Genomic DNA, 15,246 nt, shown 5'->3' on the forward strand with positions numbered 1-15,246 from the left:
GTCAGGAAGGGAATCCTATATTTAAGTTTTCTCTCATTGTTTTGTAAAGACGCCAGTAATTTTTGCTTGTTCTACTCTTTATCTTTTGGATTCTGTGCATAATACTCAGTAATTCTGAAATAGATTTTTGGAAGTTATGTAGCCCATGTTTAACTCCTGAATCTTAAATAATGATGTGCTTAAGGCTGAAACAAAAGATCAGAAATGGAGCTGATGTTGCTGTTAAGTGTTTAAGTTTATTTGTTAGTGTCACAATTAGACTTATATTAACACTGCAATGAAGTTACTGTGAAAATCCCCTAGTCGCCACACTCCTGTGGCGCCTGTTTGGGTAGGCTGAGGGAGAATTTCACATGGTCAATCCACCTAACCAGCACGTCTTTGGACTGTGGGAGGAAACCGGAGCACCCGGAGGAAACCCACGCAGACACTGGGAGAATGTGTAAACTCCACACAGGCAGTGAGCCAAGCCAGGAATCAAACCCAAGTCCCTGGTGCTGTGAGGCAGCAGTGCTAACCACTGTGCCAACGTGCTGCCCTTCAGGAAAGGAATTCAAACCCAAATATAGCTGGTTTCCCAGGAGAATTTGTTTAAATGTTATGAGAAATCGTAAACTGTTGCTCGAAAGATAATGAGTAGTTTTTGTCTTTGTTTCAATTTCCAGCCTCGGGATAAAATTTGTGGACCAATGTTTAGGTGCAAGAAACCATGCTTCAATTTAATCTTTAATTCAGTTTTAGACTTTATTTCATATTCATTTTTGTTTTTAACAAATGCAATTTTTGAAGGATGGACAATTAAGTGTATTTTCATGCTGTAGAATTTTACGGTATAGGAAAAGGTCATTTGCCTGTGTTCTGTAGGCTTACTGATCTTACTGTGACTGATTTTTTTTAAAATTAGCCATCTGACATAGGTTTGGTGATATTCAAAGTGGATAGGTGGAATTCGCCCAAAACATTCTAAGTGCCGAATTCGCGTAAAAGCTGGAGTAAATCCACCTGCTTTTTTCAGCAGGACTTTCAAAATGAATCTCCCAGACTGAGTACTGCAGAGAGCCCTAACATTAAAAATCAGTGGGCGGGGCCTATTCCACCAGCACTGCGGTGGCACTGCCAGCCTCCTGATCACTCACCATCCCCGCGATCCCACATTGCTGGCTGCGAGGACCCCCCGCACCTGATCGCAGGTCTCCCAAGGTGCCCCTGGGCATTGCCACCTTGGCACCCACCAACGCCTCTACTCAGGAGACTAAGGAAATTTGGCATGTCTGCTACAACTCTCCAACTTTTACAGTTGCACCATATAAAGCATTCTTTCCAGATCTATCACAGCTGGACTCCTGCTCTGTCCAATACCACAAGAAACTACAAAGGGTTGTGAATGAAGCCCAGTCCATCACTCAAACCAGCCTCCCATCCATTGACACTCTCTATGTTTTTTGCTGCATCGGAAAAGCACCAGCATAATCTAGAAAAAGTGAGGGCATAGGATCCAAGGGGCTGCTGCCCTGTGGATCCAGAACTGACTTGCCCAAAGGAGGCAGAGAGTGTGTATAGATAGGTCTTTTTCTAATTGGAGGTCGGTCACCAGTGGTGTGTCCCAGGGATCTGTTCTGGGACCCTTGCTGTTTGTCATTTTCATAAATGACCTGGATGAGGAAGCGGAGGGATGTGTTGGTAAGTTTGCCGACGACACGAAGGTTGGTGGGGTTGTGGATATTCTGGAGGGATGTCAGAAGTTACAGAGGGACATAGATAGGATGCAAGACTGGGCGGAGAAGTGGCAGATGGACTTCAACCCAGATAAATGCATAGTGGTCCATTTTGGCAGGTCGAATGGGATAAAGGAGTACAATATAAGGGGAAAGACTTTTAGTACGGTAGAGGATCAGAAGGACCTTGGGGTCCGGGTCCATAGGACTCTAAAATCGGCCCCACAGGTGGAGGAGGTGGTTAAGAAGGCATATAGTGTGCTGGCCTTTATCAGTCAAGGGATTGAGTTTAGGAGTCCGGGGATAATGATGCAGCTATATAAGACCCTTGTCAGACCCCACTTGGAGTACTGTGCTCAGTTCTGGTCGCCTCATTATAGGAAGGATGTGGAAAGGATTGAAAGGGTGCAGAGAAGATTTACAAGGATGTTGCCTGGATTGAGTAGCATGCCTTATGAGGATAGGCTGAGGGAGCTCGGTCTTTTCTCCTTGGAGAGACGTAGGATGAGAGGAGACCTAATAGAGGTATATAAGATGTTGAGAGGCATAGATCGGGTGGACTCTCAGAGGCTTTTTCCCAGGGTGGAAATGGCTGCTGCGAGAGGACACAGGTTTAAGGTGCTGGGGGGCAGGTACAGGGGAAATGTTAGGGGGAAGTTTTTCACAGAGGGTGGTGGGCGAGTGGAATCGGCTGCCATCAGTGGTGGTGGAGGCAAACTCAATAGGGTCTTTTAAGAGACTCCTGGATGAGTACATGGAGCTTAATAGGATGGAGGGTTATAGGTAGGCCTTAAAGGTAGGGATATGTTCGGCACAACTTGTGGGGCCGAAGGGCCTGTTTTGTGCTGTAGTTTTCTATGTTTCTATAATCAAGGACCCCACGCAGCCCGCACATTCTCTCTTCCATTGGGAAAAAGATACAAAAGTCTGAGATCACGTACCAACCGACTCGAGCAGCTTCTTCCCTGCTGCCATCAGACTTTTGAATGGGCCTACCTCGCATTGTTGATCTTTCTCTACACCCTAGCTTTGACTGTAGCACTATATTCTGCATGCTCTCCTTTCTTCCCTATGTACGGTATACTTTATCTGTACAGCATGCAAGAAACAATACTTTTCACTGTATGCTAATATATGTGACAAATCAAATCAACTTTGCCCCTTTGGCAGTGCCAGGAGTCCAGGCTGGCACTGCCAAGCTGGCAAAGCCCAGGGGGGCACCCCCACCTTGCACACGGCCCCCGTGGGCCCCCTTCATTCCAGCAGGGTTGGGCCGCCGGCTTCCTGTTAGTGGAGGAGCTATTGTAAAGCCCGCTGGAGTGAAACACTCCTGGCGAAGGGGGAGAGGCAAGCAGGCCCAGGACTGATATTAATAATTATTAAATATTAAAATTCAAATTTAAATGTTTTAATCAGCTCCGTGCCAATTTCCGGCATGGAGCTGCCTACACCAGAATTCTGGAGGCTGGAGGCGTGCCCAGCGGGAAGCCTGCTACATGGCCTCCGCTTATGTCTCCTGGCTGCTACAGCAGCACAGTGGGCTGGGAGAATTGCCCCCGACTACTTTCAGGGTGTTAATGTTCTTTGATCAATCTATGACCATTCTTATGCAAGATGTAATTTTTCACACTTTTTTCATAGTCTATTCCTTTTTTTCCTCGGACATATTTTGAGAAGTCCTCTTTTAGCATAAGTACTAACCAACTGGCAAAAAAACTAAAAGTCACCAAGAGCATACAATTTTGAACAGTAGTGTTTGACAAATATCCAAGTTCGAAGTTGAGCTGGTCTGAATTGTGTGTATATGTAAGCTGAAGAGAAGTCTCTGCATCCAAGATCTGCTTTCGTATTGGCAGTGGCTTTTTTAACATCTTCCTGGCATAAATTTAAATTTATTTTGGGGTTGCTGTCAGCTACATGAAACCCCACGCAATGGGAACTGGTGACACCATTACAGCAGCAGTCATACGTACCCATGTGCATGCAAGGATATTAAAATAAGTAGAGAGAATTGAGTCAGTACTTCAACTGTAATGATTAATTGCTTGCCAATGAGCTCAAACTTTTAGTGCTGCCACCCTGTAATTTTCAAAATGTAGAGAGTTCTGGTTATGTCTAAATTATTGAGCATTTTGGTTTTGTTAAATGTTTCTAAAATTATAAGCCAGAATATATGTTTGCTGGATTTTTAAAAGCAGACTGCTGTTCAAACTTAAATTACAATACAAAACTGTGTTTGCTTTTGAAAATTACATTCCTAGACATGTCTTGTATATACCCTTCACCTAGTTACATAGTCACCCCTTACTATAGGATCTGACACCATGGAGTGGATGCTACCATTTGTTTGGCTTGAATTTCTAAGATGGTTGCTTCCCAATCCAGTTGAAAATACTGGTATCGTGGAGTTAATTTAAAGAGAGTAAAACAAATCATATAAATTTTAGAACAGCAGGTAGTCAATTAGCTAAGCCAGTATCATGCTTCACTGTTGAATTTGAACATTTTTTTCTTGAAGAACTTAATATCCTGTTAACAATATCAAAATTACATTTTATTTGTTCTATTTATTTTGTCCCGACAGTGCAACATACTCATCAGATTGCACCTTGTTTCCCTGCATAGAAGGCATGCACAAGCATTCATAAATAGCATCTTTTTAAGGTGCATTGAAGCAAGTGGGATTATACTTTTCTATTGCAGATTTGAGATTCCACATTGTTGTCTCTTGAAATGTGGTTTACCTGAATAATTCTGTTTGCACTATTTTATATTCACACCACCACATCATTTCATGTGATACTTGTATTTGGTCAAAACTCGGATATGGTTTTGTTGTGTCAGTGGATGCAATTTGCCACAAGATGAAACAAAGGAGATTTTAAGTGCTTATCATGTTTATTTTTCACTCAAAATCATGTCTCCAATGTCCCCTTTGCCTATGAGAGAATGTTTAACCATTCAAGAATTTCCAGCTGCAAGTGTAGTGCGTGCTGATGTCGCTGTAATGTGGTTTATCTCTTGGTTGCAAAATAACAGTGCTCTACACTCTGCTCCTAGTACTGGGACTGCCAATGGTGGCTTCTTGTATGAAATGAAGATAAAATGTTGTAACTGAGGGAATAAAGCGCACTCTGTTTGCTTATAAAGTGGGTTTGTATTTAGCATCACGTATGTTTGACTATGAAATGATTTCAGACTATACGCATGTATGCTAGCAGTGTACTGTCATAATCCTCCTCCATGTATCGGAGACAGGTCACATTTGCAAAAACGTTCTGACTATAAACTGAGACCGTGTTTAATTCTATTCAGATTGTAGGGCCGAAGGATAGGTTGGGGAGAGCTGCTAGTGAAGTGGTGCAGTCTTCAAGCAGCTTACATCTGTAACTGTGGTTCCTTTATATCTCAAATTTGTGAAATCCTATTGTAAACTTAAAACAAGCTGCGTGTTACTGTAAAATGTACCACAGGTTAACTTGTGCAGATAAAGCACTGTTATAAATAGTCTCCCTTTAGGCATATTGTCTTATGACTATTAATCCTAGCTAGTACTCTATGTTCTGAAGCTGCTAACAAAACTTTTATTCTCAGCACAGCCATATTCCCTTTATTAATAGTCACAACCCACATTAGCCTCTGTGTATTTAAAAAAAAATTTACAAACTTGGATACACACATCAGGTTCATTTCAGTATTTTTTTAAAAACCTGCATGGGGATGGAAACATTTTATTTACAGAGCATTTTATACATTTGTTTTAAATGATCCCCTTCATTTTGGGAAGGAGCAAAAGTTGTCTAATAAAGTAGAATTGTTCACTTCAGAAAGTTTGACAGAATGAAGGTCTATCATGGATGATTCGCTCCATGCTACTGCCCAGTTGGTAAAGATGTCAATCTACTTGCACATGTCTTGGGTCCCCGTTGTCGACATTTACAAGGCTGCATTCCGTTCTAGAGATTTAGTTTTATGTTATGAATTACATCCTCATCATTCCTATTTATGAACCACAACTTCACTCCCTCCAATCCAAATGGCACAGGTGTGCATATACCTGAAAGATAACTGCTTTAGTAATGTGACGTTGCATCATGTTGGCACAATTGGGCGTTGTTCTCTTTTGCCAAAGCAATTAGGTAATCCGGGATCATGCTGGAGAAAAATGATAACCTCAGGCTTTTCCTCCGCATTGCCTCTTTAACATGTTGTCTACTGCTTTCTCCACCCTGTAACTCACAACAATAAGTAAGAAGATACTGGATGACTACTTTAGTAAGGGTGGGGCAATTTGTTGAGCTACCTCCACTCTGTGACTTCTCACCTCCTTCTCCTTGCCCACCAAATAAATTTTACCACCAGGTCACCTCCCCATAAAGTCCATGTCCATCTTTAGTTTCTTTTCCTATATTATCCCCCTCCCCAGGTGATCTTGTTTGTCAAATGGTCCCTTGACCCCATTCCCCTTAAACTGCTGACCACTCAATTTATCTTTCTGCCTTCCATGCTACCAAATGCTGTCTTCTCGGGTATTATTTCCTGATGTTGAGGTGCCTGTTTCCCCTCCTTCCAAAAATGACTGCTATTGCTCTTTTTTTAAAAAAAAAGCTTTTGACCGTTCTCCATGCAAAGCACCATTTTATCTCTCAACTCTAATTCCACAGCAAAGTGTTTGAATGTATTTGCACAACTCCACATTTGAATCTCTGGAGCCAGGTTTCTGTCCCAGCACCAAGCTAAAATGGACATGATCAAAAATGATAGCCTCTTAGGATATTACAACATGCTCACACTTTCTTGACCTCTGCAGCTTTTTACATGATTGTCAGTGCTTCTGACTCTGGGCTTTTGCACATTCCCCCTCCTAACTTTGTCCCACCATTCGTAAAAATGCATTTAGTTGCTGAGACCCCAAACCCAAAGCTCCACCTTAAACTCATCCACCTCTCTCCTCCACTTTACAGCCCCCCCCCCCCCTCCCCCCAATAAAACCCAAACCTTTGACCAACCTTTTGGTTCGGACTGAGGTGAGGAGAAATTTCATCACCCAGAAAGTGATGAATCTGTAGAATTCACTCCCACAGAAAGTAGTTGAGGCCACAACGTGATTTCAAGAAGGAATTAGTTATAGCTCCGGGGGGGGGGGGAGGGGAGGCAGGATCAGGGTATTGATTTGATGATCAGCCAAGATCATAATGAATGACAGAGAGGGCTCGGAAGGCCTATTCCTGCTTCTCTTTTCTATGTACGTTTCTGTGTTACTTCTAATGCTGCCTTCAGCTTGTAAACCATCTGTGAAGAGCCTTCTAGCTGTTTTATTTCCATATTGGAGGCATTATATGAATGGAAGCTGTATTTAAGTTTTCCTCTCTGATGTTTGATACCTTCTCTAAGGTTACTGCCGTGTAATTCCCCTCAGACATGTTATTTTGTAATCCTTTCTAAGCACATTGATGGATAATAAGTAGTGCTCATTTCTTTCTTTTAGATTTTCATGAGGTTAAGATGAACCTCCATTTTAGACTTTGCAAAGATGTACTCTTCATTTGGTATTGCTGCAATGGTTATCTTCAGGCTGCAAGATCTTAATATCCATCCAAGTAAATATTGACTTGACTGAAATTGATATCTACAATAAAAGTTTTCTTCTGCTAAACTATTCTGAATCCAGCATTGTTTGAATTGAAGATGTTCACCTTTTTGACTGTGCCCCATCCTTTTATTTGTATTTCTGAAGAAAGATAAAATTTCTGAATGCTATACATGCCTTCTCTAAATCTTTCAGAGTTATTGTGGTTTGGAATAGAATGTTCAGGTGGCAACTTTATGACTGACTTTCTTAAATGAATTGGAAGAGGTATTACCAGTGGCCAAGTTTTGATAAACGTTTTTGCTTTGAATGAAATAGTTGATACAACGATATTGTCCATAAATAGCAACTGATTTTAGCACCGTTTGTCATTACATTTTTGTTAACTTCCAAAGTCTAATGAAGATGCTGATCTGTTAACAAAATATAACCCATGCTGCTTTTTTTAAGAGATTTATGGACGAGAACTATCTTTACTCGGATTAAAGGTGCAGATCCAGGGCCCTAGTTACATGTTTTGTTTTTTCAATATATTCTTTAAAGAAAAATGTATATTTAAAACATTGAACATGTGTTTTCTCAGACAAGTATTTTGTACAGGAAAAGGTTAGCTCCATCGTGCAATAACTTTTATTCAATTGAAGTTTATACTTATCTTCATAATTACTTTCCCCTTTTCCCCCATCCCTAAAAAAAAACTTTACAGTGGAGCAAAGTACAATGGTGTATCGAGCATTCCCTCTGGTGCCCAGAGGTATGAGCCTTGACATTTCTGATGATTTTCATTGGAAAAATTTGGTTTGGCTGATGGTTTAAAGTTTTACGCTTCAAAACTGTATAAAAGATGTTTCTTTTAAAGTAGCTAGATGCTCGACAGAAGTCTTGATTCATGTTATCCATCTGTAATATGATGGTGTCCTGGTGTGTTAAAAGCTAAATTCAGGGCAGGGTCAGATATTTCAGGGCTCTTGATGTGGCTAGTTATGTGCTCTTCTTTTTCCAAGGACATAGAAGCAACCCAAAAACAAGCTGTTATTAGAAACTAGAACAACCAGAGCCAGCTGTTTTGGAAAAAAAGGCGAGAGTAGAACTGCCGGAAGGTGCTCATTAAAGTTTGAGACCAATTACCACAAGCAAAGTACTCTATTGCATATCATGAACATGCTGAGGGATTGGAAGCATTTTGCATAAACAGCTCAGAGGCCATTTTAACTGCCCTGTTTCTGCTGGGTGGGAGGAGTTAAAATCAACCCATCGGAGTTTGTCTTTTATTGTCGGTCTGCATTAAACGACAAATGTTAAGTGCACCAATAAATGGTTTGGTGCTTCAGCCCCCAGCGCTGAAGCATCAGGATTAGAAATGACTATTGGAATTGGTTTATGGAGTTGCTAAACTCTTATCAGATCACAGTAGGCTCTTTAATACTGTGACTAGATGTTGTAATGTTAAAACTCTTGATATTTTTCTGGAAGTCCCCAATGACTTAGATTTTTTTTCCATAGGTATAAATTTTCCACTTATTGAATGACCAGTATTTGTTCATCAAAATATTGGTTGATCAAATGAGCTATTTTAAAAAATTATACCTGGTTGAAAGGAACATAATGGCAAGAGTAAATGAGATGTCCACTTGCTTAGGTTTTTTTTACTACACGAGTAATTTGTTCTGTAAGTCTGTTTATCCTAAAGCAGTTGCTGATGTCGTAAAGCTCTTCATTATAATTACAGCTCATTGTTAAGTAATTGTCAGAAATGCAAGCAGAAGTTCTTCATACAGTAAATAGATGTTATTGGAGTCGATGCAAAAAATGTGTATCTCATGCTGTTGCGCAATTAGTCAAGAACTCCTCATGCAACCATAAAGCAGAGGTAAAATATTAAGACTGTTGATGGTGTGAGGGAAAGCCATCAGAAGTATTGGTATGGGACTTGTCATTGTCAGAATGGATGGGATGTAGACACCAGGTAATTGAAATATGGTGGAAGGAGATGTAATTCTGGTAGCTGTGAGAGTTGATAGGTTTATAAATAAGTTTTTTTTGTGTAGGTCTTCACGGTGGAAGACACAAATAGTTTACCGAATATTAATGATAGAGGGTTGGTAGGAGGAGAGGTACTCAATACAATTAATGTTACCAGGGAGGCAGTGCTTGGTAGACTAACGGGACTGAAGGTGGACAAGTCCCCGGGCCCGGATGGAATGCATCCCAGGGTACTGAAAGAGATGTCAGAGGTAATAGCGGATGCGTTAGTGGTTATTTATCAAAATTCGTTGGATTCTGGGGTAGTGCCGGCGGATTGGAAAACGGCTAATGTTACGCCGCTGTTTAAAAAAGGAAATAGACAAAAGGCGGGTAACTACAGGCCGGTTAGCTTAACGTCTGTAGTTGGGAAAATGCTGGAATCCATCATTAAAGAAGAAATAGCAGGCCATCTGGATAAGAATGGTTCGATTAAGCAGACGCAGCATGGATTCACGAGGGGAAAGTCGTGCTTGACTAACTTGTTGGATTTTTATGAAGATGTGACTAGTGCAGTTGACGGAGGGGAACCGGTGGATGCGTTGTTTTTGGATTTCCAAAAGGTGTTTGATAAGGTGCCTCACAAAAGGTTGCTGAAGAAGATTGGGTCACACGGAGTTGGGGGTAGGGTGTTAGCGTGGATTGGGGATTGGCTATCTGACAGGAAGCAGAGAGTCGGAATAAATGGGTGCTTTTCTGGTTGGCAGATGGTAACTAGTGGCGTGCCGCAGAGATCGGTACTGGGGCCTCAACTATTTACCATTTATATAGATGATCTGGAGGAGGGGACTGAGTGTAGGGTAACAAAGCTTGCAGACGACACAAAGATAAGTGGAAAAGTGAATCGTGTGGAGGGCGTAGAAGGTCTGCAGAGAGATTTGGACAGGCTGAGTGAGTGGGCGAGGATCTGGCAGATGGAGTATAATGTTAACAAATGCGAGGTTATTCACTTTGGAAGAAATAATAGCAAATGTGCAGAGGGACCTAGGGGTCCTTGTGCATGAGACGCAAAAACCCAGTCTGCAGGTGCAACAGGTGATCAAGAAGGCAAATGGGATGTTGGCCTATATCGCAAGGGGGATAGAATATAAAAGCAGAGATGTCTTGCTGCATCTGTACAGGGCATTGGTGAGGCTGCAGCTGGAATACCGTGTGCAGTATTGGTCCCCTTATTTGCGGAAGGATAAATTGGCATTGGAGGGAGTGCAGAGAAGGTTCACCAGGTTGATACCAGAGATGAGGGGTGTTGATTATGAGGAGAGACTGAGCAGATTGGGTTTGTATTCGTTGGAATTTAGAAGGCTGAGGGGGGATCTTATAGAGACCTATAAGATAATGAAGGGGCTGGATAGGGTAGAGATGGAGAGATTCTTTCCACTTAGAAAGGAAACTAGAACTAGAGGGCACAGCCTCAAAATAAAGGGGGGTCAGTTTAGGACAGAGTTAAGGAGGAACTTCTCCTCTCAGAGGGTGGTGAATTTCTGGAATTCTCTGCCCACTGAAGTGGTGGAGGCTACCTCGTTGAATATGTTTAAATCACGGATAGATGGATTCCTGATCGGTAAGGGAATTAGGGGTTATAGGGGTCAGGCGGGTAAGTGGAACTGATCCACTTCAGATCAGCCATGATCTTATTGAATGGCGGGGCAGGCTCGAGGGGCTAGATGGCCTACTCCTGCTCCTATTTCTTATGTTCTTATGTTCTTATTAGATATTGATTAACAACTTAGTCCTAGAAATGGCGATAGAGAAGGCAAGGAAAGGAAGAATGAACTATATGGTGGCAAGGGAAGAACAAAAAAATGCAAGCAAAGTTGATGAAATTTTTAGTTGACGGTAAGAACAGAAGGCAGCAGGCATCAACGTTGTGGGAAAAGAGGTGATGCAGAGGACTTGTGTACGACTGGAACTTTGGGGATCTCTCATCGAGAGGTTGATATTATTAATCGCAAAACTCTTGTATTCAGGTTAAAATTTCTCTGGATTTCCAAATAGGATCTGTTTTCTGATCATGAAACCACCATCCAAACTATACTCCTGTGTCCCATTCATGCTAGGATATTTATGTTTGATGTACAATAATTAAGTGCAGGGATGAGATATTTCTTCAGCTTGGCAGACGTCTGACATGTAGATTCTGGAATTCCACCATTCTAAATGTGACTTCAAATTCACTGCCTCCGTAGTCGAAAAGGGGCTAAACAATTGAAAGCACGAGCGCAGTGAGGATGGGAAAATAATTTGGTGTTATGACTGGAGGAGCAGTGAATATGGGAGAGACAGAATCTGTGAGGAGTTACTTCTCCGATCTCAGACTCTGTCCTTCCCCCACACTCTGCTACAGCTCCTCCAATCACAGGTTCCTTCACTCCCACTTGCAGCTCCTTCAGAGACAGCAGCAATGATTGAAGCAGCAAGGGCGGCAGGGAAGGAATCTATGGTTGGAGGTCAAGATGTGGAGATGCCGGCGTTGGACTGGGGTGAACACGGTAAGAAGTCTCACAACACCAGGAGGTCAAGAAGCAGTTATTCTCGCCGGTCTCGCTGCCACCATGCAGGAAACCTTCTGCTGCAGCACTGCCAATCGCTTTTAAAACTCTTGATTTGCTATTTACATTAATTCAGCACAAATGTATTTAAATCTCACGTTTTTCACAGGTTTGTTGCATAATTTGTTTTCATTGTTTAAATGAGAATGAATTTAAAAGTGTCATGGGTTTAAATGAATGCTGTGAAATGGTGGATGTTTGGTGATAAATCAAATGGTTGCCACATTGATGTTTGACTATTGTTGTTTACATTGCAGGGGGTGAGTTGATTTGCGATGTACTGAGATTCTGTGGGTGAAAAGAGATGATTTTTTTATAGAACAAAAAGTAACATGTAAATCCAGTGTTTAATAATTGTTCTTCAAAATTTTAGATCTTTTTACTGTAATAAAATTCAGATTCAAGCTGAAGAGTTACAATTCTGCAGTGATTTATAGTCTGGCTGCTGATTGAGATCTGAGAACCTTACTTTATTCATAAACTTCAGAATTAAAAGATTTCCTACTGATTTTGTCACATTACTCTATAATTTGCGAGTGAAAAAAGACTTTTAGCATACTCAGCAATGATTCAATGTTTGGTTTGAGTTCACTCTGCTTTAAGAGAATTATTGTGGTTAATCTTTTAACCCTGATCTGAATGGATTCCAATTAATTTTGGAAATTGTAACTGATTTTTCTTAACTTTTTCCTGCCAACAGGGTGAATCCGTGAAGTATTTTCTGGATAATCTTGACCAGATTGGACAATTGGTGAGTATATTATGCTAACAATCGAGCATTGGAAATTCACCTGTGCTAATTTGGAACGCTAGGTTGCACTGGCTATATGGGTGGCACAGTAGTTAGCACTGCTGCCTAACAGCTTGGGTCACTTCTGTGTGGAGTTTGCACATTCTCCCCGTGTCTGCGTGGGTTTCCTCTGGGTGCTTCTGTTTCCTCCCTCAGTCCAAGGATGTGCGGGTTAGACGGATAGGCCATGCTAAATTGTCCGTTAGTGTCAGGGGGACTAGCTAGGGTAAGTGCATGAGGTTGTGGGGATAGGGCCTGGGTGGGATTGTGATTGGTGGGCCGAATGGTCTCCTTCTGCACTGTAGGATTCTATGTTTAAAATTTAATTTTAAAGTTCAATTTTGCATTATGTTGATGGTTGGTGTGTCCACCGCATCATGACTTGGCTATATATTTTTGTTGGGCCAGTTGCTTTTCTCCCCTTCCCCCTACCATTTGTCACTTTCCTTTAATATCAAACGGGCATGTTGCAACTTGCCACACCTCAAAACTGGTTCATTGTGCGAGACCTTACCAGGCATTTTTAGAGTGCGATGATGCTCATGTTGGAAAAGCTACCAGCCAATTTGTTAACAACAAAGTCATAGAACACCCTATGTGTCCTTATTCAAACATTTAAGTCTTCTTAGTAGCAAAATTCAACAGTTGATACTTGCCCTCGTAGAATCCCTACAGTGCAGAAGATGCCATTTGGCCCATCGATTTTACGCCAACTTTCGAACAGAGTATTTTACCTAGACCTTCTCCCCGCCATATCCCTGTAATCCCGCGCATTTACCATGGCTAATTCCATCTAACCTATACATCTTGGGATACTAAGGGGCAATTTAGCCTGGCCAGTCCTCCTAATCTGCACATTTTGGTACTTGTCCTGATGGAGGAATGATGCTAAATTGGCTACTTTGTGTCAAAAGCCCCACTTTGCATTTCTTTGTCTGCCTTTCTCCAGAAAGTTATTTCCTGCAGGAGTAGACTGAGAGCATTGGGCGAGAATTGGGTTCCACTGAAATTGCATTGAAGGAGAGATCGGACTATTTCAGTGAGGCAGTGTCAAATACTGCATGTACACAAGACTCCTTTGAGACTGATTAGTTTAAATTGGATTACTGTTTCAAATGGGAAACCGATTACTGGCGGGTGTTGAAAGAAATCAAATGCCTGTACAGGTGGCAATATGGGCTGGCGTTTATATTTGATCTTTATATTATTTGTACTGTGTGTGCATGTGTGTAATTTACAGTGCCTTTGTGACTAATGTGTGTCTACTGTTTAAAGTTTTAAAGTTTATTTATTAGTGTCACAAGTAGGCTCGCATTAACACGGCAATTAAGTTACTGTGAAAATCTTCTAGTCTCCTGTTCGGGTACACTGAGGGAGAATTTAGCATGGTCAGTGCACTTAACCAGCACATCTTTTGGACTGTGGGAGGAAACCAGAGCACCCGGAGGAAACCCACGCAGACACGGGGAGACCGTGCAAACTCCGCACAAACAGTGATCTGAAGCTGGGAATTGAACTCGGGTGCCTGGCGTTGTCAGGCAGCAGTGCTAACCACTATGCCACCCCTGTTCTGAGGACGCGTCATAGGGAGAGATGGGAAACGATAACTGTTTCTCAGATTTGATTACCTGTTAAGACAAATGTGGTCCTGTTATTTAAGAAGGGTAGCAAGGATAACCCAGGTAATTATAGGCCAGTGAGCTTGACGTCCGTGGTAGGGAAGTTGTTGGAGAAAATTCTTAGAGATAGGATATATGCGCATTTAGAACTGAATAATCTCATCAGCGATAGATAGTATGGTTTTGTACGAGGGAGGTCATGCCTCACAAATTTGGTTGAGTTTTTTGAGGAGGTGACAAAAATGATTGACGAAGGAAGGGCCGTGGATGTAGTCTATATGGATTTTAGTAAAGCGGTTGACAAGGTCCCTCATGGCAGGCTGGTGCAAAAGGTTAAATCTCTCAGGATAAAAGGTGAGCTAGCTAGATGGGTGGAGAACTGGCTTAGCCATAGAAGACAGAGGGTAGCAGTGGAGGGGTCTTTTTCCGGTTGGAGGTCTGTGACTAGTGGTGTTCACAGTAAGAAGTCTCACAACACCAGGTTAAAGTCCAACAGGTTTATTTGGTAGCAAATACCATAAGCTTTCGGAGCACTGCTCCTTCATCAGATGGAGTGGAAATGTGCTCTCAAACAGTGCAAATAGACACAAAATCAATTTGCAGAATACTGATTAGAATGCGAATCCTACAGCCAGCCAGGTCTAAAAATCTTTTTAGACCTAGCTGGCTGTAGGATTCGCGTTCTAATCAGTATTCTGCAACTTGATTTTGTGTCTGTTTGCACTGTTTGAGAGCACATTTCACTCCATCTGACGAAGGAGCAGTGCTCCGAAAGCTTATGGTATTTGCTACCAAATAAACCTGTTGGACTTTAACCTGGTGTTGTGAGACTTCTTACTGTGTTCACCCCAGTCCAACGCCAGCATCTCCACATCATGACTAGTGGTGTTCCACAGGGCTCTGTACTGGGACCTCTACTGTTTGTGATATATATAAATGATTTGGAGGAAGATGTAGCTGG

General features: G+C 41.8%; 1 protein-coding gene across 1 annotated transcript in view; it reads left to right on the forward strand.

The window, feature by feature from the left end:
* Positions 1–15,246, forward strand: part of gna12a (guanine nucleotide binding protein (G protein) alpha 12a) — a 90,740-nt gene that overhangs the window by 63,187 nt on the left and 12,307 nt on the right. The window contains exon 3 of the mRNA XM_078240162.1: positions 12,577–12,627. Within this exon, the coding sequence (XP_078096288.1) occupies positions 12,577–12,627 (51 nt within the window). The remainder of the gene's footprint in view (positions 1–12,576; positions 12,628–15,246) is intronic.

The sequence above is a fragment of the Mustelus asterias genome, chromosome 23 (assembly GCF_964213995.1).
Source record: "Mustelus asterias chromosome 23, sMusAst1.hap1.1, whole genome shotgun sequence".
Taxonomy (NCBI): Eukaryota; Metazoa; Chordata; class Chondrichthyes; order Carcharhiniformes; family Triakidae; genus Mustelus; species Mustelus asterias.